The 23,037-nt window shown below is 40.8% G+C and overlaps 1 protein-coding gene and 2 long non-coding RNA genes across 4 annotated transcripts in view; 1 reads left to right on the forward strand and 2 right to left on the reverse strand.

Annotated features, from left to right (window-relative positions):
• The first annotated feature begins 3,895 nt into the window (after window positions 1-3,895).
• Window positions 3,896-6,653, forward strand: LOC133021864 (uncharacterized). The gene is made up of 4 exons (XR_009682986.1): window positions 3,896-4,425; window positions 4,847-5,029; window positions 6,090-6,248; window positions 6,447-6,653. It is a non-coding gene; the product is annotated as an uncharacterized LOC133021864 (long non-coding RNA).
• A 1,393-nt stretch (window positions 6,654-8,046) lies between these two features.
• LOC133021867 (uncharacterized) lies at window positions 8,047-10,689 on the reverse strand. The gene is made up of 4 exons (XR_009682987.1): window positions 10,275-10,689; window positions 9,671-9,853; window positions 8,452-8,610; window positions 8,047-8,253 (listed from the first exon to the last, which is right to left on the reverse strand). It is a non-coding gene; the product is annotated as an uncharacterized LOC133021867 (long non-coding RNA).
• Window positions 10,690-15,187: 4,498 nt separating this feature from the next.
• LOC133021550 (receptor tyrosine-protein kinase erbB-4-like) overlaps window positions 15,188-23,037 on the reverse strand; it is a 294,248-nt gene continuing 286,398 nt past the window's right edge. For both annotated transcript variants that reach the window (XM_061088453.1, XM_061088452.1), the window contains exons 27-28: window positions 22,384-22,512; window positions 15,188-22,158 (exon numbers count right to left, since the gene is read on the reverse strand). In XM_061088453.1, the coding sequence (XP_060944436.1) occupies window positions 21,497-22,158; window positions 22,384-22,512 (791 nt within the window). In that variant the 3' untranslated portion in view covers window positions 15,188-21,496. The remainder of the gene's footprint in view (window positions 22,159-22,383; window positions 22,513-23,037) is intronic.

Here is a 23,037-nt window from a genome sequence, read left to right on the forward strand (position 1 = left end):
ACACCGCTGGTCATGTCTGTCGCTGACTACGATTCATAATGTGGATTGAAGTTCACGAACAAGAAGTCAATATGAAGCCTAAAATGGTGAATGATAGATGTAAGTCGATTTAGTCAGAGCATCAAACAAGATCCTACAATAATACAAATAATTTTTCGACCAGTTTACATGAAGCAGAATTGACAAATCTTCCAAAACCTCATACAATTTCCCCTAGAGTAAAAGGTAGTAATTATAGACCTGGTTGTACTTAAAGTTCCACAGTGGAGAGGGTTTTTCCAGGCCAAAATGTTAAAATGGTGGTTCACATTTAAATTTTACTGTCTGACTGGTAAGTGAGATTTTAAACCGATCCTTCCTCGGTGGATGTTTCTGATGGTTTCTCAGACTTTCAAAACCTTTCCAGGAAAGAGAGAATTAAATTCCACTTACAATTTAATTTCTAAAGCGCTGATGTGAGCGGAGCATTAGAAGGTGGCACATAGACCTAAGTCAGGAATAACTGGCTCTGCCACACACACGCGCACACACACACGCACAAGCACAAACACACTCTCAGACAGCCATCTTGTCCCCGAAGAAACATTTAGTCATCGTAATATCACTTTCATTATTGGAAGTGAAGGGATATATAAATGAGTTGTAATGACCACTTCCTCATTAGAATGCCAAAGCAGTTTGAGTGGGAGCCTCCCAGTGTGAAAACCCCTTGCCTAACAAAGCGAGTGATAAACACTAAATGCCGAACAGCTCATATTCCACAGCAATCAGATGAGCTGTATTCCACAAGCACTATGCAAATGACCATTGAGATTGCCTTATTAATCTTAATATGTGTGTTGTCAACCACTACTTAGCGAAATGCCGGACAGTTTTAGATCTTCCCAAGCTTGAAATGACAATATTTGAATGTCGCCAAAATGAAGTAGCTTGTGCAAATCTTTCATAAGCGCTGATTAAATTCTAATGTGCCCAATAAATCATTAAACTTAAATGGGTTGAGGATAGCTTGATTTATGTTGTGAAACTACTTAATCATTCTGCGTCTTGATATAATTGTGCAGGACTGGTTGTACACTTTGCCTCTGGAATCATTAGGGTGGAGAAGAGAATGTGATATGATCCTGCTCCGGAAACCAGAGTCCTGCGTTCCTGAGAGCAGCACAATATGTAACCCAGCTATTGCCAGCTCATCATGAATTTATTCCTCAGAGCTCAGGTCATCATGAAAAACATGTTCTTGATGTAAAATCCACCTCTCTGTGTGTGTATTTTGTCTAATACTTTCCCTTTTGTGTATTTTTGTAACACATCTCCTGCACGGATCTTACTCTGACTTAAATCTGTCCCATTAGTGAGGGCTGACCATAACACATTATGGCTACGTAATATGTACGACGCAAATAAATAAGTAGGAAAAATCACATATTATAAATTATTTGTAATATCCCAAATTGTCACCCCTTTACTACACCACTTCACATCTATACTGGTACAGCTACACCATGACTCCAGAGTATTTATGCTGTACATTGTGGGCCGGAGTGTAAAGTGTACACCAACATTTATGAGGTTATGCCTGCATTTTGACAATAGAACACATCTAAAGGAGGTTTGGAGAAGATCCTATTAAGTGACAAAAATGCATCTTGGGGAACATCATCAAAATTCCATCAGGACATTGTTATTATTATTACATATTCTACTCTTATTGTGATTATTGCAATGTTTCCATATTAACCATCATATGTATGCATAAACCATGCACCATCCCTGTCCAGTCCCCTTTGTATATGTTATATTATTTCAATCATATTTATGTTATTTATTGTTATATAGCTAACAATATGCTCGCAGCATCAGAGGACATACGTCTGCATTCATTAAAAGCATTAACATGAGGTTGCCATCTGCAGCACAAATTCATTATTTACTGTTAAGTCAAAAGCCAAAAAGTAATTCAATAAATACAAATACTTACGATTAACACCGGGGTGGTGGTGGTGGTGGTGATTGCCCTGGAGACAAGGAGCACCGAGGAGGACGAGAAGGGCTGGAACATGAGCCAAGAGTGTGATGATGACACTGGAGAAACTACTGAGTGCTGCTCAGTGAGAAAGTGATCTCATTCTCATTGTGGAAAATCACCACCCTCAATAATTTAACATAAATAATGATTTTACAGTTCGTCGTAAATAAGCGCTCTCTCCCACTACCTGTGACCCTGTGCCTCGCAGAGCCAGATTTATATTCTGCAGTGTATGCTTCACATTTGCAGGGCTGCTTTGAGTCACTGCTTCTATAGGAGGTGGGAAGAAAGTATTATGAGCCCTGAGTCTAAGTTGGTGTAGATAACAAACATATGTGCACATTGATGACACATAGATCTATGTTTATTTACAATAGCCTGACTACATTTCAGCTTAAAAAAGTGGAAATAAGCTTAATTGCCAGAAACAGAGAAATAATGAGCAGATGTTTACAGCTCAGTCACAAGGTATAAACATTATAATTGTGTTTTTTCTCTGATCCTGATTTGGTTATAAGTGAAACTTTATCCTGCCGGGAGCCTTAGCTAGGGTATAAGTGAAGGGTGAAGAATATATATGTATTTTTAAAGCTTTTTTTAATCCATGCTTCTTTGAAATGAAGTTTTCAGGTTTTATTTGCAATAGTTTGTGTTCAGGTGCTACACGACAGCACTTTACCTGAACTATTACAGATAGCAGTTCAACCCAGACTGAATCTTCAACTCATCAATATCTGTAAAATTAATATCCAATACCTTTGTTGCCGCAACACAACCATCATCTCAACTGAAAGACAAGAAACATTAAAAATGTGTTAAAGGGAAAGTTCCCCGAAAAATGCAAATTCACTCATCATCTACTCACCACTATGCCGATGGAGGGGTGGGTGAATTGTTTGAGTCCACAAAACACTTGAGGAGTCTCAGGGGTAAACAGTGTAGCAGCCAAGGCAACTCCTTCTTCAGATGTAATAAAACAATATAAAATTCCTCCATACTGCTTGTGTGGTGTCCTCCAAGTGTCCACATGCCCCGATATTAATATTCGATTCAAAACGAGGGGCATTTACACAGATCTTTTTGCCTAAAATTCCACAACCAGAAGTAGCGATGCTAGTGGATGTAGCCATGATAACGTGCACCATGCAGTTGTGGTCGTGGAGTCGCAGTGTCGGACTCAGCTGTCAACTATCATATTTTAGCCGTTTTTTATAGCATCAAATTGATAATAAAATCATGACGCCTGTGCTGCAGCCTTCACCCGACCAAAGGCAACCCTCACTGAAGCCCCAGTCTTGGCCTGATGCCAGTGATGTGGGGATCGGGGCTGTCCTTTCCCAGGAGGTAGTAGATAGGGAGAGTGCCGTGGCCTACATCAGTCACGCCCTGAGCTGGGCAAAGAGTAACTACTGTGTCACACGTTGTGAGTTGCTGGCTTTGGTCCTGGCCTTTCGGCAAATCCAGCCATACCTGCATGGCAGCCGTTTTCTCTTCCGCACTGATCATGCGTCACTCTCCTGGCTCATGAACTTTAAAAACCCTGAAGGTCAAGTGGCCCGCTGGCTGGAGGCCCTCAGGGAGGATGACTTCGACATAGAGCATTGAACCGGAAGACATCATTGCAATTCTGACTCACTCAAGGCGCCCCTGTGCAGCACTCGAGTTCCGTAACTGCCAGCGGCAGGAGAAGAGAGGTCAGGTGGCAACTGACAACCCAGTCTCATCAGGAAACGTTCAGTGGGAACGTTGGTCCACTTGGACAAACATTTCCATCTCACAATCTGGCCTATCAGATTGTGAGATGGAAACGTTTGGTCCGCCCATTTTTTGCATTGACGTGTTTTCACGTCACATGACTCCCGAGTTCCCGTCTCCGGAAAGGAAAACATGGCGGACAGTCCTTGTTTTTTCAGATAAAAACATGATTTTGTAACTTAGTCTGGGCATAAAAATACATTCTGACACCATTTCTAGCGAGAAATGTGGTCTTTGCTTCCACAGTCTTCAGCCAGTTTGTGCTTATGATATATATTTTAATAGTTATCACGAATGTTTTTATCGTTGCTATGGTGGTTGCTATGACGCTGCCATGCACACAACGTCGTAGCGTGCTGTTTAAATCACCGTCCCTGCGTGGTGTCGTTCAGTGATTGTGTATGTTATTCATGTTAAATAATATTAATATTTGAGGCTAGATTACACCTCTAATGCGAAGGATCTTGCGAGTCTGTTCAGAGGCGGACATGAGTGTGACACCGGACCGAGATCGCGAACGGACCGGAACTGACGTGTGGCTGGCGTAAAAAAAGGTTTTGTAAACATTCTGTCCATTTAACTTAGCGCTGTCATAAACACGGACCATTTGGAAGACAACGATGTCATCTTCCTTCTGTCAGGTAAGTAGTTTATTGTTTTTAAAGATCTATTACGATCTAGGTTTACAGTCTGAGTGCTGAGACAGCGGATGCGGAGTCCGTCGATAAACACAATGGATGCATTTCTTCAGCTAATATGCCATTGTTAGCCACATGCTTCAGCCCACGGTAGCATGTGATTACCTGGGAGGTGAAAACATGGTTTTTGAAACCAGTTCAAGACGCTTAGCTCATCATTAAGGGACGCTACAATATAAATATAAACATGAATTTGATTTATGAATGCTTTAGATTAATAAGGAGTGTATTTCTCGACCATTACTCCTCAATAACAGATCAATTTGGTTTAATGTATAGTATGCAATATGACAATAATGTTTTCATGTTATGGAGTTGCGATTCATTTTATAAAACAATTGCTATGTTCTGTTTTTTAATCAAGGAGGATCCAAGTGAAGCTACAGGAGTTTCATTAACGTCAATAACTTGGACCGAACAGTTTGTTTTGCTTGATGAAGAGGAGGAAGGGCAGCCTGGAGAGAAAGAGAAGCCGGGTTGAGCCCACTTCCATCATCCACGTACCACAAGGAAGATGAGGGGGAGAAATTATCCTACCATTAAAGAGGTACTTTTAAGTTACATACCAGAAACACCATTTTATATAATGTGCCAAATATAAATTTGTATTAAATCCCCAAAGTACGCTGGCTGAAATACAAGTTAATATCACACTGAAAGAGTTTTGATCAATCATGCTTCCCTGCTGTGGTTGTTCAACTGGGAAAACAACTTTTTCCAAAGGAAGGCAAGTAAATTTAAGGAATGCATCTGCAAAGTTTTCCTCTGTTATGTATAATGATGACCCCCATCAAACATTATGTTATTAATAATATTTACACCTTTTCATTTATATTGTTTATTTCTGTCTACATGTTTGAATTTGCCTTCATTAGTTTCAGAAAAGAGCGATGATGTATCGGTCAGTGGGCGGCAGCACGAGACTCCGCAAACTAGTCTCTAAGCAAAGTAGACGAAGGCATTGAGGTTGCGGCCTGCCATCATTATTATTTTGCTTAAGGGACTGAATACGTTTCATGCAGAAATATTAGCATTTCCCTTATATCTACCAAAACTGCTTGTTTCACAGACTGCAGTTTTGTTTTGATCCGATGTGGTGTGCAAATACTAACCGTATATCTGCAATGGGTTGTTGTGCATTAACATTTGTAACTCTAATTTCGTTTTGACAGACTGTGCAAAGAATGTTGAGAACATCACTAACCAGTGCAGTGTCCGTCTACATATTTCTACATATTTTCTCTCATATAAATGTCACTGTAACCTCTTGACAACTGAAACCATAACATGAGGTCAGTGTGGCCTTGACCTTTTGACTTTAAGACAAATACACAGTTAGACAACCCGAAAACATGCAGTAATGCCTCCGGCGACTCGCTATTGCAGAGGCATTAAAATGTTAGTGTAGTAGACTGGATTTTATTGGTGTTACATTGGACATCTTGTATTGGTATACAAAAAATATATTTGGTTTCACATTTTAGATGGCATAAGCAGAGACATCAACTCAGGAAATGGATTTCTGCAGAAAAGAAAGCCTTGTATGTGTGTATATATACATACAAACGCACTTTTAAAACGTTTTGTTTTTTATCATATATTCTCAGGTAGTACTGACGCATTTATGGAGATGGGACATGAGGGCCTTGTCTGCGTGCTCAAGAGAAGATTCCACAGAGTTCAAGCTGAGCAGGCTGCAGCAGGTTTGGAGGAATCCTCCCCTGAAGAGGAAACATGGCGAAGTACTTCTCCACTGATGAAGAAATGTGAGCGCTGTGATTAAATAAAATCTGCTGCCATGCTACTGTTGCTACTGTTGGGCCCTGCTATTAGCTTGGTGTTTGGTAGCTGTTAGCTTTAGCATATTTATTTTTTAGGGACCTGTCTGACGTTTATGTTTTTAAAAAAAAATCAGAGGGAACCATCTTCATAATTTAACACTATGTTTTGTTTGTGTTCTTCAGTTATTCTCAAGAGAAGCTGCCTCAGCTCCACGGTCCCTCCTGCAGCTTCCACTCCTGATGCTAACCCCCTGTTTACATCACACCATCCGGGCAGACCTGGAGTCACAGAACTTTGTCCAGAGCTGCCGTCTGAGAATTGTTGATCATATAATTTCCAGCAGATGCCTTAATGTAATGTTTGTGCACAATAAATGACATTGATCATAACATATTGGTATTTCCTTGCACTTTTACACCATGATATTGGCAGATAAGATGTTGATTACATTAAAGCAGTGAATGCTCTGCTTTAAGCAACATAAACACACAATGATCCAATGGATTTGAAGTAGAATGGGCACGTTACATTCTGTAGAGAGTACCTCAGTAACGGAAGTCAGAAATTTCTTTCTTTATCTGAGGTTCAGTGAGTTATAGTAACAGCAAAGCACACAGGTCTTGTTGTCTAAGTGGCAACCATATCATATTGTTTAAGATGTGTAACATCAAGCTTGTGTATCAGTGCTAAATACATCCAGTCATAAGTAAGTTCACCCTCTTGTTAACACTAAAAGTAGGTGACCCAGATGTTTCACAATGCAATCTGATAAGGTCGTATGAGAAACATTCTTAACATTAAAGAAATGAACACAGAGGATAGCAATAGATGTTTCACTTTAAATCAGTAGCTGGTAATCGGCAGACTGACTTAATCAAACACATTAATACTACAATGAATGAGGCAGGTGCTTCCTATCAGAAATCAACTATATCGTCACATTAGGTTTCTCTTGAGCTCATGGAAATGACCTTCACCTTCCACTTACTGTCACCTGAACCATACTGTTGTTTCTGTATCTACAGTCACTTAGGAAAACATATACTAGAGGGCAATGTATAAACAATAATACATCTTATTTATATAGAGCTTTTCAAGAAGTGCAAGTACTTCACTGAGGGACAGCTAATACAAGCAATATATATCTTAAATCCCTGAGATGGGACAGCCTCTCACTTGGATGTAAACCAATTTTAGAACACATTTGCTTATACTGGAGATCTTTTAAATTAATGTCCCAGAAATGATTTCTGATAGCAAACCCCTGCCTCATTCATTGTAGTATTAATGTGTTTGAATAAGTCAGTCTGCCGATTACCAGCTACTGATTTAAAGTGAAACATCTATTGCTATCCTCTGTGTTCATTTCTTTAATGTTAAGAATGTTTCTCATACGACCTTATCAGATTGCATTGTGAAACATCTGGGTCACCTACTTTTAGTGTTAACAAGAGGGTGAACTTACTTATGACTGGATGTATTTAGCACTGATACACAAGCTTGATGTTACACATCTTAAACAATATGATATGGTTGCCACTTAGACAACAAGACCTGTGTGCTTTGCTGTTACTATAACTCACTGAACCTCAGATAAAGAAAGAAATTTCTGACTTCCGTTACTGAGGTACTCTCTACAGAATGTAACGTGCCCATTCTACTTCAAATCCATTGGATCATTGTGTGTTTATGTTGCTTAAAGCAGAGCATTCACTGCTTTAATGTAATCAACATCTTATCTGCCAATATCATGGTGTAAAAGTGCAAGGAAATACCAATATGTTATGATCAATGTCATTTATTGTGCACAAACATTACATTAAGGCATCTGCTGGAAATTATATGATCAACAATTCTCAGACGGCAGCTCTGGACAAAGTTCTGTGACTCCAGGTCTGCCCGGATGGTGTGATGTAAACAGGGGGTTAGCATCAGGAGTGGAAGCTGCAGGAGGGACCGTGGAGCTGAGGCAGCTTCTCTTGAGAATAACTGAAGAACACAAACAAAACATAGTGTTAAATTATGAAGATGGTTCCCTCTGATTTTTTTTTAAAAACATAAACGTCAGACAGGTCCCTAAAAAATAAATATGCTAAAGCTAACAGCTACCAAACACCAAGCTAATAGCAGGGCCCAACAGTAGCAACAGTAGCATGGCAGCAGATTTTATTTAATCACAGCGCTCACATTTCTTCATCAGTGGAGAAGTACTTCGCCATGTTTCCTCTTCAGGGGAGGATTCCTCCAAACCTGCTGCAGCCTGCTCAGCTTGAACTCTGTGGAATCTTCTCTTGAGCACGCAGACAAGGCCCTCATGTCCCATCTCCATAAATGCGTCAGTACTACCTGAGAATATATGATAAAAAACAAAACGTTTTAAAAGTGCGTTTGTATGTATATATACACACATACAAGGCTTTCTTTTCTGCAGAAATCCATTTCCTGAGTTGATGTCTCTGCTTATGCCATCTAAAATGTGAAACCAAATATATTTTTTGTATACCAATACAAGATGTCCAATGTAACACCAATAAAATCCAGTCTACTACACTAACATTTTAATGCCTCTGCAATAGCGAGTCGCCGGAGGCATTACTGCATGTTTTCGGGTTGTCTAACTGTGTATTTGTCTTAAAGTCAAAAGGTCAAGGCCACACTGACCTCATGTTATGGTTTCAGTTGTCAAGAGGTTACAGTGACATTTATATGAGAGAAAATATGTAGAAATATGTAGACGGACACTGCACTGGTTAGTGATGTTCTCAACATTCTTTGCACAGTCTGTCAAAACGAAATTAGAGTTACAAATGTTAATGCACAACAACCCATTGCAGATATACGGTTAGTATTTGCACACCACATCGGATCAAAACAAAACTGCAGTCTGTGAAACAAGCAGTTTTGGTAGATATAAGGGAAATGCTAATATTTCTGCATGAAACGTATTCAGTCCCTTAAGCAAAATAATAATGATGGCAGGCCGCAACCTCAATGCCTTCGTCTACTTTGCTTAGAGACTAGTTTGCGGAGTCTCGTGCTGCCGCCCACTGACCGATACATCATCGCTCTTTTCTGAAACTAATGAAGGCAAATTCAAACATGTAGACAGAAATAAACAATATAAATGAAAAGGTGTAAATATTATTAATAACATAATGTTTGATGGGGGTCATCATTATACATAACAGAGGAAAACTTTGCAGATGCATTCCTTAAATTTACTTGCCTTCCTTTGGAAAAAGTTGTTTTCCCAGTTGAACAACCACAGCAGGGAAGCATGATTGATCAAAACTCTTTCAGTGTGATATTAACTTGTATTTCAGCCAGCGTACTTTGGGGATTTAATACAAATTTATATTTGGCACATTATATAAAATGGTGTTTCTGGTATGTAACTTAAAAGTACCTCTTTAATGGTAGGATAATTTCTCCCCCTCATCTTCCTTGTGGTACGTGGATGATGGAAGTGGGCTCAACCCGGCTTCTCTTTCTCTCCAGGCTGCCCTTCCTCCTCTTCATCAAGCAAAACAAACTGTTCGGTCCAAGTTATTGACGTTAATGAAACTCCTGTAGCTTCACTTGGATCCTCCTTGATTAAAAAACAGAACATAGCAATTGTTTTATAAAATGAATCGCAACTCCATAACATGAAAACATTATTGTCATATTGCATACTATACATTAAACCAAATTGATCTGTTATTGAGGAGTAATGGTCGAGAAATACACTCCTTATTAATCTAAAGCATTCATAAATCAAATTCATGTTTATATTTATATTGTAGCGTCCCTTAATGATGAGCTAAGCGTCTTGAACTGGTTTCAAAAACCATGTTTTCACCTCCCAGGTAATCACATGCTACCGTGGGCTGAAGCATGTGGCTAACAATGGCATATTAGCTGAAGAAATGCATCCATTGTGTTTATCGACGGACTCCGCATCCGCTGTCTCAGCACTCAGACTGTAAACCTAGATCGTAATAGATCTTTAAAAACAATAAACTACTTACCTGACAGAAGGAAGATGACATCGTTGTCTTCCAAATGGTCCGTGTTTATGACAGCGCTAAGTTAAATGGACAGAATGTTTACAAAACCTTTTTTTACGCCAGCCACACGTCAGTTCCGGTCCGTTCGCGATCTCGGTCCGGTGTCACACTCATGTCCGCCTCTGAACAGACTCGCAAGATCCTTCGCATTAGAGGTGTAATCTAGCCTCAAATATTAATATTATTTAACATGAATAACATACACAATCACTGAACGACACCACGCAGGGACGGTGATTTAAACAGCACGCTACGACGTTGTGTGCATGGCAGCGTCATAGCAACCACCATAGCAACGATAAAAACATTCGTGATAACTATTAAAATATATATCATAAGCACAAACTGGCTGAAGACTGTGGAAGCAAAGACCACATTTCTCGCTAGAAATGGTGTCAGAATGTATTTTTATGCCCAGACTAAGTTACAAAATCATGTTTTTATTTGAAAAAACAAGGACTGTCCGCCATGTTTTCCTTTCCGGAGACGGGAACTCGGGAGTCACGTGACGTGAAAACACGTCAATGCAAAACAATGGGCGGACCAAACGTTTCCATCTCACAATCTGATAGGCCAGATTGTGAGATGGAAATGTTTGTCCAAGTGGACCAACGTTCCCACTGAACGTTTCCTGATGAGACTGGGTTGCAACTGACCACCAGCAGAGAGGAGGGGTGGCTCCCCTTGATCACAACTGAGGCAACAGCAGGAGACAGACGTCACTGTTCATGTGAGAAGTGTTCACATTTATGTTAAATAAATCATTCAGCTTGCTGTCGTGCCGTGTATGGGACGCAAGTAAACTGTTGGAAGAAAGTTCTCTGTACAAACCTCTTCATTCTCACACGAGCTCCCTTAAATATTTAGAAAATTGGGCCATTACCCTCCAGGCCCCTAACCCCTGGATCTGCCCTGGGAGGTAATTAATCTGCAATGCATCCTGGGTGACCGGGCCCCACTTTGTGTGAGCAGCTCCAGTCGGACTTTGATTGTCTGATCTGCGGACAATCCACTAACTGCAGAGGCCATGTGAAATACTGGCAGCATGTCAGGGCACAGTATCAGGGTGCATTTATGTCTGCACTGTAAGGAACCAGATTCTCAGAGAATCAATCAGGATTTATTGCTGGGTTGTCTACACGTTGTAGATGATGCTTTGTGTGAATGTGTACGCATGTGTGCGTGAACTCCTGGAGAGTTTGTAGCCTCTGGAGACAGACAGCCTGTGAAGAGAATCCAATATGTTGTTCCATAATGAAAGCTCTCAAGGGGAATTGCAACACTGCTTAGCGAGCTTTGAACAGTCCATTCAATCACAGGCTGACAACATGCTGGGATTTAGAGGCAGCCGCACTCACTGCTGGCTCTCTGAGTAAAAGAGATAGCAATGCCAGGACAGTGGGAACGGGAACAAGTTTTAGAGCATGGGTGTTGCACTTTACTAAAATGTTAAATTCTAACATTAATGACTGCATCCGGCGATTGGACCTGCCTGGCTGAAACTGTTGCGTAACATGTACCCATATGGCGAAAACATCCTCAGCATGCACTCATCTTTGTTGAAGGTTTTACAGCTTAGTTGCTGTGACAACTGGTTCACTAACCTGGAAAGACAGGAAAAAGGAGAGAACTGTGTGTACATGACTCCAAAGATGTAGAAAAATAAATACATCAAGCGAAACTGCAGGTCTCTGAAACCTCTCCCTTGAGAAGGGTTTACGTCAGCACATATTCAAACAGCCCACATGGAAACATGTCGGCAGTGAAGTTGTTTTGGCTTCTGCCGTGGTGTTGTGGTAAAGATTGATGCACCGTCAAATACAGCCTTCACTTTTATTTTCCGTGAAGCGTCAGTCAATCGATTCACCGAAAGACATTTAAGATAATTTACATTCATCTCCGCCGATCATCCCTCAAATCAGGTAGAAATCCATACACTTCGTCAAAGGGGGGCTGCCATGTGAGAGTGAGAAGGGAGGCAGTGACAGATTGTTTCGATCACACTCTATTACCATCTTAAGGCAAGTGATTTGACTTTGCATGGGGCAAAGGCTCCAGTGCCGCTCTCGTTATTGGATTTTCTATGATAATGCCATAAAATGTCATCAGCTGGAAAAGAGTTGCATCTATCATGCACGAGCAAGTGTCACAAGTAATGACACTTGATTATTGGTGCTCCGTTGGGATTTTCCTGCAAGTGTACAAGTATGTGTGTGAGAGAGAGAGAGAGAGAGAGAGAGAGAGAGAGAGAGAGAGCAGCTTTTAATGTGAAAAAAATGGCCTGAGGAGCAGAGGTTGTGGTAGAAGAGTGAAGCTGCTGTCTGTCTCCTTTTCTCTTTCCAACCTGAAGGCACAATGTGGCTGAACGGTGAGAGATGTCTTCAGTCCGTGCAGACCTCATCTCGGAGGAATGAAGATGTCATGCTGTGACTACAGGCTACACGACACTGCCATGTCTGCGGCTGCACTGCTTGAGAGCGGGCTGACATTTGATGCAAGGGGGTGTAAAGGACCCTCCAAACTACGAGGGCTGTATTGAAGTAGCACTGGATCCCGTCCAGAGGGGGATAATGACAGACGGCCACAATGAGGCCAATCAAGTGACATATGTGCAGCTCCAATTTCCCACTTCTGCTACATTCCTGCAAAACGACAACTCACTCAATGTGAGTCAAGAAATGACGGGCGCATTTTTTACTCTGGCAAGGAGGTTGTGTTTTCGCTTCTCCGTAAGTTAGCTGTCAGCAGGATTAAGCAACAAACTATTGAAAAGATTTCCACAAAAAAGGGCAGAAGGATGGAATGTACGCCAAGAAAGAGCCGATCAAATTTCTATTTAAAATTCCAGACATTTTCTTTTCACTATTTGACATTGATGTTTAGGGAATAATAAATAGATCTTGATGACAATAAAGACAGCCATATTAAATTTCCTCATTTATAGTGTGTGCAATTTTTTGCAGATCCAATAAGAGATCCAGATCTAGTGGATTTAACAGTGGTTTCATGGGGCTAGAAGCCCTACTGTAACACATTTTGGTCCAGATCAGGACAAAGGGGCGTATCTATGCAAATAGGGCGTTGGTGGAGGTTTATGTTCTTTTGAGAGTTATTCTAGTAATAATTTGAGAATACGAGTTGAACATAAATGCTGATTATATGCAGTGTTGGGAGTAACGGCGTTTAAGTATAACGGCGTTACTAACGGAGTTCTTTTTCAGTAACGGAGTAATCTAATTAATTACTTTTGTCATCGTTACAACGCCGTTATCGTTATTGATAATGTAAGTGGCGCGTTACTACAATTTGGTTGAATGAAGCGTGCGGTGTCATATTACACCCCAGCTGCGTGGAGAGAGCAGGGCGTGGGGATGACGACACCGTTGCAAACGCGATGATGATTGGCTGGGTGGGCGCGCGGATGCCCTGCTCACGCTGTCTCACTGCACGCTCTGACTACAGCTCAAGACAGCGACAATGGCGACGAGCCAGGGAAATTCAAACTTCGCTGGCTGCGGTCACAGGAGTTAAAGGATAAGGCTAAGGCAAGTTTGCTGGCAGAGTGCCGTAAAATTGTCCATGAAGAACCACAGCCAGGTACCAGCAGCACATCTTCACATCACACAGATTCAGCCAAAGAGAGCGATTTCTTTGCTATTGAGGAGGATGAGGACACCTCTTCAGCAGAAAACCAGGTGGCAGACTATATTAGATCTTCAGAACAAAACTTAAACTCTCTGTGTGGATTTTCTCTCATCAAGAAAATTCCACTACGTTACAATGCTGCTACTCCATCTAGTGCACCTGTTGAGAGACTGTTCAGCCTGGGCAAACTTGTTTTCTCTCCGAAGAGGAACAGGCTGTCGGACAAAAGATTTGAAAAGCTTCTCCTCCTACGTTACAACCACTGGTTTAATTGTTAGATGAGAGGAGTATTTCAGTATAGATAGATTAATGCATTGATCATTTTCACTGAGAATGAACAACATGTTAAGCTACATTGAGAGTTGGATAGTGCTCTGTTTATTGTGCAATAATATACAGGTTCAGAGAATTGCACTACTTAAAGGTCAAATTTTCGATTGTTTCTTTTTTACCCAAGTTTACTTTTTTGGGTATTTGGTTTTGTACTTGAATGCAAAGTGTGTGAATATTATTTTATTTTCAATATTTAATTTTGTTACTCTACTGAATATTTAAGAGTTGGATAGTGTTATGTTTATTGTGCAATGGTATACAAGTACAGATAATGGCACTACTTAATGGCCAGATTTTCATTTGTTTCTTTTTACCCAAGTTTACATTTGCACTTGAATTTTATTTTCAATATTTATTTTTATATGTTTTAATTCTATGCATCATATGGCAGGCTGCAATCTATTGAGTTCAAATAAATACCAAATGTTCTAAAATACTGTATATAGTGTTTTTATTCTTCAATCAGTTAATATAAACATCTTTGACGTTAAAGATGTTACAGAACGTAACAGCGTTATAAAACATGAAAAATAACGCCACAGTTACTTTGCTGAGTAACTAATTACTCTAACAATGTGGTAACTGAGTTACTAACTCAATTACTTTTTTGGAGAAGTAATTTGTAACTGTAACTAATTACTTTTTAGAAGTAACTTGACTAACACTGATTATATGTACGTGTATATGCCAGTTGGATCCCATTGGCTTTGGATGCTTGTCACATCATCAAACTGTTCTGGGGTTCTAATTACCATTGAGGTCCCAGTGGGATTCTGGGATGCGCCCATTGGAGTGCCACTTAGGTTCATATTGGGGGGGATACCCCAGTGTGTTTTACCACTTCACAATAACACAACACTTACAGCAGTGAAAAGAACAAATGATCACAATACAGCTTTAAATATTGACTGATCTTTATTCATATTGAATTAAAAATATAGTTTTGACAGATTCATGTAACAAAAGAGAGGGAATACGTATTTACTTGTTCTAGTTTGGGAACTGTGTCAATTAACCAGTGAAAAGGGACATTTTAAACTGGTAATATGCGACAAAGTATGGTCTATAAAACTTCTCAATCATTCTCATGGAACAATTATGACTTTTTTCAATGACAGAAGAAAGAATCTTCTTCCAAACTTCAATGTACTTTCAAACAGATTCAATGACTTTTGAGGAGCTTGCTAAAAATGACCTCTTTACACTGTAAATGGAAATCCTGGATATTTGAAAACAACACAAGTGCCACCAAAACCATCAAATGCAATGCAACACTTTATAATGGTGAGTGTACAACAGGGCTATAGTATTCTGTAGGTGATAAGCAGTGTATAAAGGTTATGACAACATTTAATTAATCCAAAGTCGATACTGTTTAAAATCTTTTACGTTTGAAAATGAAACTGCAGTATTCACAAAACCTTTATTCGTCCGACTCCATTCCTGCATAAACAAAACAAGTTGTGCTTGTGTGACTCGCAATTGAAATATGTAATACACCAGAGAGCGTAATCCAATTGTCAAATTGTGCATCAGTTTGCTACAATGCCAGAATGAAAATAACTCACCCTGATGATTTTGGTGCCAGTCCTAAAGTCATGAAAAATGGCCCAAAATCCCATTTTGACAATATTAGCTTCCTGTAGAAATGTGACTTCTAGAAAAGAGTGAACATTTAAACCCTAATGGAGCCGGAGCAGTTCCTTTCTGTACAATTTCTGTGATTCAAAGGATCAGTCCGGCCCAGACAAAGTGTCTTCCATTGCTTTTCTCAAACGTCAATAATTCACTCTCAGCACTGCAACATGATATTGTTACACCATTCAATCAGTATTGCCATAAATGGATAAAGAGCTGAATATCATCTGAAAGTTAACAATGACGTGTTCAATGGAAGTCGAAATTAAAACTAACCCCCCCAAAATGTACCATAGGTTGTCAAACCTCACAAACTGGTACTGGCTGATTACAGTATTACATTATTTTTTAGACTGATTAGAAATTTTATATTTATTCTTTTTGCGACAGCTTCTTAAGAGTGTACAAAATCTTTAAAAAATCTCAAGAGGTGGATAATACTGAAACAAGCATGGAGGGTAGTGTGGGCATAATACACCCTGTGGAAAAAATAAGAGAGAAAAAAAAGAAATTCACTCCCTATAAAAGTGAACAAGAGCAGAGATTTAAAACACACTATCCACCAAGTTGTGCTGAAAACACAATCACACAATCACAGGTAAAATGGTGGTGTGAAAGGGGGGGAGGGGTAGACAAGAGACCCTGCAAGCGTTTTTAAAGTTCACTCCTCAAATTACATTTTACAGAATATATATGTATATATATATACTGTATATATATTTATATACATACAGGAAAGATATCCCCAAAATTAACAAAAAATACAGTAGACACTCAAAATACAATGAGGCAAGGAGGGAAAGAAACAAAGGAACAAAATAATTGCTTCAGCTGGACAAAGGAGCATCATTGTTTTATTTACAGATACATGGGCCACTTTTTTTTTTTTTTTAAACCTACCTAGAAAAATACTATCCGCTTTTTTATTTATTCATTTTTCATTTATTTTAACAATGGTAAAACTGTTGAGCGGCCTATTATCTGAATGTTTTTGTCATTTGGTTAAAAGACAATTAGTGTTTCCATTTTACAGTTTTACCATCAATTCCATACATAGCAAACTGTGCTTACTCAACCACTGTCACATTTCCCTTTCACGGCGTTATGTAGAATATACACATCAGTAACAGTAAAATCTGAACATGACAGCCACACACAGTTTGACTCCATTACAATGGTAGAATATGTGTTTGTCAGCTGCTTTATGTGCGATTGGTTTGATGGCGCATTTAACAAAATTATATCTTGGAGGGTAGAAGTTCTCTGATATGCAACATGTGTTCGTCCGACACAATAAGAGCATTTAGACCACAGCTGGATGGAGTTTATGCTGTGAAAACACGTCCTTGTGATATTAATAAGAAAAGAATGAAAAAAGAAAAAAAAGAAGAAAAAAGCGCAATAAAATAAACTTTGGGGGAACAGGAGAGGTTTGTCATTTACAGACATCAGTTTCCCACAGCGAGTCAGTGGTCAGGCGGTCAACGTCAACTAGTACAATTGACTTGATGTATTGACATTATCCTTTGACAATCATACCCTTTATACTAATCGATGTAAAAGTCATTGCAAGGTGTAGATACTTCTGAATTGTACTGTAACCTTACTAAAGGTGAAATCTGTCCCATATTGTAAAGTAACTTCAGGTGTTGATGAGGAGCTTCAGTTTTGGTCTTGTAAATCTTTTCTCATTTGGCAACGAGATGAAAGGTTCAGCCTGGACTTGAGTTCCTCTGAGGGGCAAACATCCGGCCCCTTAAATGCGAAAGCAGGAAGCAACTGCTTCAACGTTGTTTAGAGACGTGTCAGACGAAAGATGACCCCTTCAAACTGCATATCGGAAAATTTACAACGAGACCCTTAAGAGCAGAGAGAAAAGTAATAGGAAAAAACTTTACACAGCATTTACAATATATATGATCGCATTTGCTTAAAAGAAGAAGAAAAGCAGACGCAAAAAAATAAATAGAACATTTACTATAAGGCCGATTTTCTGGGTGAGACAGTATTTATAGTTATTGTGCTATTTAAATATCTTCTGTACTGAGGCTTTTACACAGTAACTTTATATATTTTCACGTGAAATCATAACTTATGTTTTAGACCAACATAACTTCCAGGTAAGTGCTGGTCTTTGCTCCAAACGTAGCTGCTTTTCAGGATTTTCAGTGTTTCAGCTGCAGAACAGTGTTTTTGCTACATACAACTCCACAGTCACCTCCGACGACAAAGAGAGAAAGAACGGCAGTCAGCTCTGGTCTCCTCTGCTAGTTACAGTGGACTTGCACCTTCTCCCCTGCTAGCTTTTGTAACATTGATGCATTGGCCGGGTAACATTTCTGGAATGCTAATACCTCGGTTTTCAACTTGCCGCAGTGTTACAGCCTATTGCCTGTCGTTTGGGGTTTCTCAGCCGCTGCAGTGGGTGAGATGTTGGGTAACATGATTTCCCCACAGGACAAGTGAAAGTGGATGAATTAGCATTCAGAAAGCTAAAAGCCCCCTTGTGATGCCTGCCGGCTGACAGTGCCAGCAGGTTTTCCCCTCCAGAAGATTGGCTCTATTTTCCCACAGAGATCCATTACGCAGCCCTTTCGGTGACTCTCCACTGCTGTCATTGCACTTAAACACACAGCCAGTACAGTAAGGGTACATGTGTTACAACTGATACCTGGTGGGTGATGGCAAAAGTACATAACTGGATTCCAACTCTAAACACGAAGGACATACTCTATACACAGATTTGCGTCAATAATTTATAAGAGCAAGCTTAATCAGGTAAAAACTTAAATCAAGTCAAAATCGTTCAAAGTGTGATCTAGCACAGCTAAATGAGGTCGGTAACAGAGAAATGTCAATGTTTGAGTGATACTTGAAACTGATGTGACGACTGCACCCCACCCACGTGTAAAATTCTACTTTTTTTCTTTTTTATAATTGCAAATTTCATTAGCCCATCTACTGTGGTATTATGGCACTAACTAGCCACCCCTTTATCCTTTGATTTGAATTGGTCTGACATCCCTTTATGATGTGGCAACTTGTGCCTCAGCTGGAGCTCAGCTGGATGATTATTATTTCCCATAAAACCTGAGAGGGATGGAAAACACTGTGCCAGGGTAACATCTGTGTTTTGGATAGTGAGTCGTCGGTGCCGTCTGTCCGAGTCTCTCCTCTACCTGGTTGTTTCCACTGCAGCGGCACCAGGTTGTGAGTTTGACACAAATAGAAATGTAGGATCCAGTGTTTGTGGTGCTACACAAATGAGGGATGTATTCTAAATCCCTGGACTACACTTTCACATGCCAGAAAATCAATATATTGATGCACATTGTCCATAATAGTCCACTAAACTACTTTTTTTTCAATGGTTTTGTAACTTGTCTTTAACGGTAGTGAAAACTTCACTTTCTACCCTGTTACAGTGTTCTATCATCCTGTAGCCCAACTCTATTAGTAATATGATTTTCATTAGAGGGTATGGATATGCCCTTTCATGGTAAAATGCCCAACGAAGAAGATGAACTCAATGAAACCATTGCAAATCATAATTGCAACATGGTGAAATAAATTAAGAGCATGGATAACAGCAAAGTCATTTGGCTGTGCAAGAGCATCAAGTTCTATCAACTGATCTAAATCAGACCTCGATCAGGCGGTGACGTTTCCATCAGAGCTTACTGCGTCTTCTGGCAGTTTCGTATAAGTGCAGCAAGCTATAGCCATCAGTGGAATCAGCGATCACAATCTCATTTTTCAATTTTCAATTTTCAAAGTGTTCCAGGGGCAAAATTTGTAGGAAGCCTTTGCAAGACAGTTCTGACGCTCGTGAACTACCTGAACCTTCAGACACAGAGCAAGGCCCTGTAGTCATCTAGTGTGGTCCAAGATTACTTTCTGTTTCTGTGACGAACAATAGTATGAATACAGAGCGGGGAAATAAAAGAAAAACTCTTAGCCTCATCATTTCTTCTACTTAAATATATTTCCCGACACAGCTCGCTCCACAGATTGTGAACTGCGTGTGACTGGTAATGGCGTATTTACAGCTCTCCAGGGTTGGCCTCTCTGCCATCTCCACTGTGCTCTGTCTTGTTGTCTCTGCTGTTTCTCCTGCACTTCATTATTCACATCCACCATACGACTAAGTTACAAAGTAAACAGATCCCTGATGTCTAAAAAGAAAAGAAAAGACAAAAAAAAGACACACAAAACACCAAGCATACTCTGCTCCTCTTGATCTCTCTCTCTGGGCCTGTTTGAACGTTCTTCACAATCCTGCTCCTTGTCCAGTTAGAAACCATTCCTCCATTTCCAGGCACCAGTTCCATTGAAGCATAAATCCAAGTGCTGCAGTAACTATAAAGTCATGTCAGTCACGATGCTGCTTACAATGATCTTACCATGGAGGTAAGGTGAACTGGTCCGGTTTGCCGGCTCGTTGTCGGTGAAGGAGAACCGGAGGGATCTCAGGGTCGGGAAGCTGTGGGTCATCCTCTGAGCGATCAACCTTTACAATCCCTCCCCAGCCGTGCCAGTAATCTGTGGAATGCTTTCCACCAAGCACTGGGTGAATATCACAGCTTTCCATAAGAATGTGGCGACATTTACTTTTTCCTGTTGAGCTGTTTCTGCACGCCATTACCGACACCCTCTCCTCGCACAAGGTCAACTGAGCGGCTCCTCTCCTGAATATTTCAAAAGGCTTTATCTGTTGCTGTGTATGTATTAACGTAAATATGAATTAATGTGTAGTTATTACTGGTGTGTCAAAGCTGCAGGCATGTTAACATGTTGCAGGCTGGATATGAGCTGTGTGTGATGAATGCTTGAAATCCATTACTGCTGCAGTAACATGTAAAACATGTAAAAGTCAAAGACGCATGAGCGCAGGCATGGAGGCAACATCTGGGCTCGTAAATGTGACTGAAGATTTGCTGGTAGGTCACGACATGACTCCATGTGCATGTGTCATTTGACAGATTGCAGACATGCAATAGCAATGTGTGCATACTGCAATATGTATATCTAGCTGTGTGGATATGAGGTAAAAGAACATGGTGAAATGGGGAATGGTAATTCATTGGCACGTAAACAAAAAGTTATCATAAGTAAATGTAAATTCATGGCAATAATCCTCTTTGGGCTATCCTCTGTTTGTTTCTCCTTTTCTCCTTCTATCATGGATCTAATTTCAACCTTTGATTGTGTTGTTTCTGTGCGTCACGTTTATTAAAAATGCCGGGACAGCTCGTGCCAGAACAGAACCCACCTGGGGGAGAGCTGTCTACTTGCTCTAGGGGACAAGGATGAGGTGGAAAAATATAGGCTGAGTGTCAATTGAGGCCGTCGATGACTGTTATTGTGGTCCTGTCAAGAATAGGCCGAACCATAGAGTGGGAATAAAAGACTTGCAATCAGATATAACACGGAGAAGTGTTCGGGGAGGGTGCAAGGAAAGCCCAGGTTGACAAGTACTTTGAGGAAACCAAAGGACCGTTCACAGTCCATTTATCTCCTTTCTTAACCCTCTATTCATGCCTCCATTGTACGACAGCGCGGGGTCACTACACTACAGTGTTCCTCTGTCTGTACGGAGGGGGCGGCAGCACGTTGCCAGCTTTCATAGCAGCCTCGGACAAATATTCCTGGTTTTCAGCCACGGCGGGGCGAATGCGTCCGTTCTGCCGGTAGAAAAAGCGCGTGCTGCAGTCCTGCAGGTACTCGGGGTTGTGCAGTGTGGATTTGGGGGGGAGACTGTGCTGCCAGTATTCGGGATTGTCAAAAGTGGCCTTCTTGCCTTTCTTATCAAGCATGATGGTGCCGCTGGTGATGCCTGAGTGCAGGGCGTGTCCTGAAAGCCCCGGATGCAGGGTGTGTGATGGATATGACGGGTGCGGGATGTGGCCGGGAGGGACCCCATATCCAGCGGAGGAGACGGTGTGGCTTGATATCGACGGGTTGACCGTCTGCGATACTGACTGGGCAGCGGAGAGCCCGGAGATGGAGACTGCGCCGGCCAATCCGTTCTTGTCCCCGGGGTTGAGGAGGGTATTCAGGTACAGCGGCTCATTGATGTACTCATCGCTGTGGGCGGACTGGCTCTTGGGGCCAGCGGCAGCTCCAGCCATGTGCAGGGTATGGCAGCCGGCTCCATCGACCACTGCATGGGCATCGCCGTTCCTCCGGCGTGTGACGAAGGGGTTTTCCTCGATAGGGTTGAGATAGTCTAGAAACAAAAACAGGGGATAGAAAGATCAGCTCAGATCATTTCATCTCATTTGAAGCCATAAAAAAAGTCAAATACTGCAACACGAAAATAACCCAATATAACGTCTGCATTGAAATGATCCTTGGGTTAACATTTCAAGAATCAAAGTGCAAAATGTAAAGGAAACAAGAGCTATTCTCCTCCAGCCAAACATCTGGTAGTTCTGAGTGCTGCCAAATGAACCTGAGTTGTTCTTGTCTCTCATGGCAGTCATGTATCCATCCTGGTCCTTTTCTCCTTTTGTCCCTCGTTCAGCTAAGAGACCAGTTGGATCTGCACTGTAACGCTGTCCGCCGCTGTCATCGCCTACAACTGAAGAGAAAAGAAGGGAAGGAGACAAGAAATGAATTATGGTCCGTTATAAACTCTCTGTCTCTGAGGATAAATAGGATCCTGGATACAGATTTGTGGCGTCTACTAAATCTGTGACATTCTTTCAATGCAAGTCATTCTTCACCAATAAACAAGCCCATTGCATTCTCACTACAATTTATTTTCAAGAGCTATGTCTATTTCATCTGGTGACTACACTCCCGGGCATGGCTATGGCTAATGGCTGTATGGTTAAACCTTCTGTATTTTTGTGAGGATTTGAGGGATTTTAATGATGTTGGATGCATTTCATATTCATTTTTCATCTGAGGACAATATTGAAGAGCCATCATTGGTATGGCACACACTTAACCTTTCATATTGCTTCCTCCTGTGAACCACCACTCTCCAACTAAAGCATGGTACACATGTTTTCATAAAGCCTGTTTGAGGGCTAATTTCTCCTGCTCAGTAGAATAAAGACCATGCAACACGTGTCACAACATGTTAAGGTGCAGAAATCAG

This window comes from Limanda limanda, chromosome 16, assembly GCF_963576545.1.
Source record: "Limanda limanda chromosome 16, fLimLim1.1, whole genome shotgun sequence".
NCBI classification, from domain to species: Eukaryota; Metazoa; Chordata; class Actinopteri; order Pleuronectiformes; family Pleuronectidae; genus Limanda; species Limanda limanda.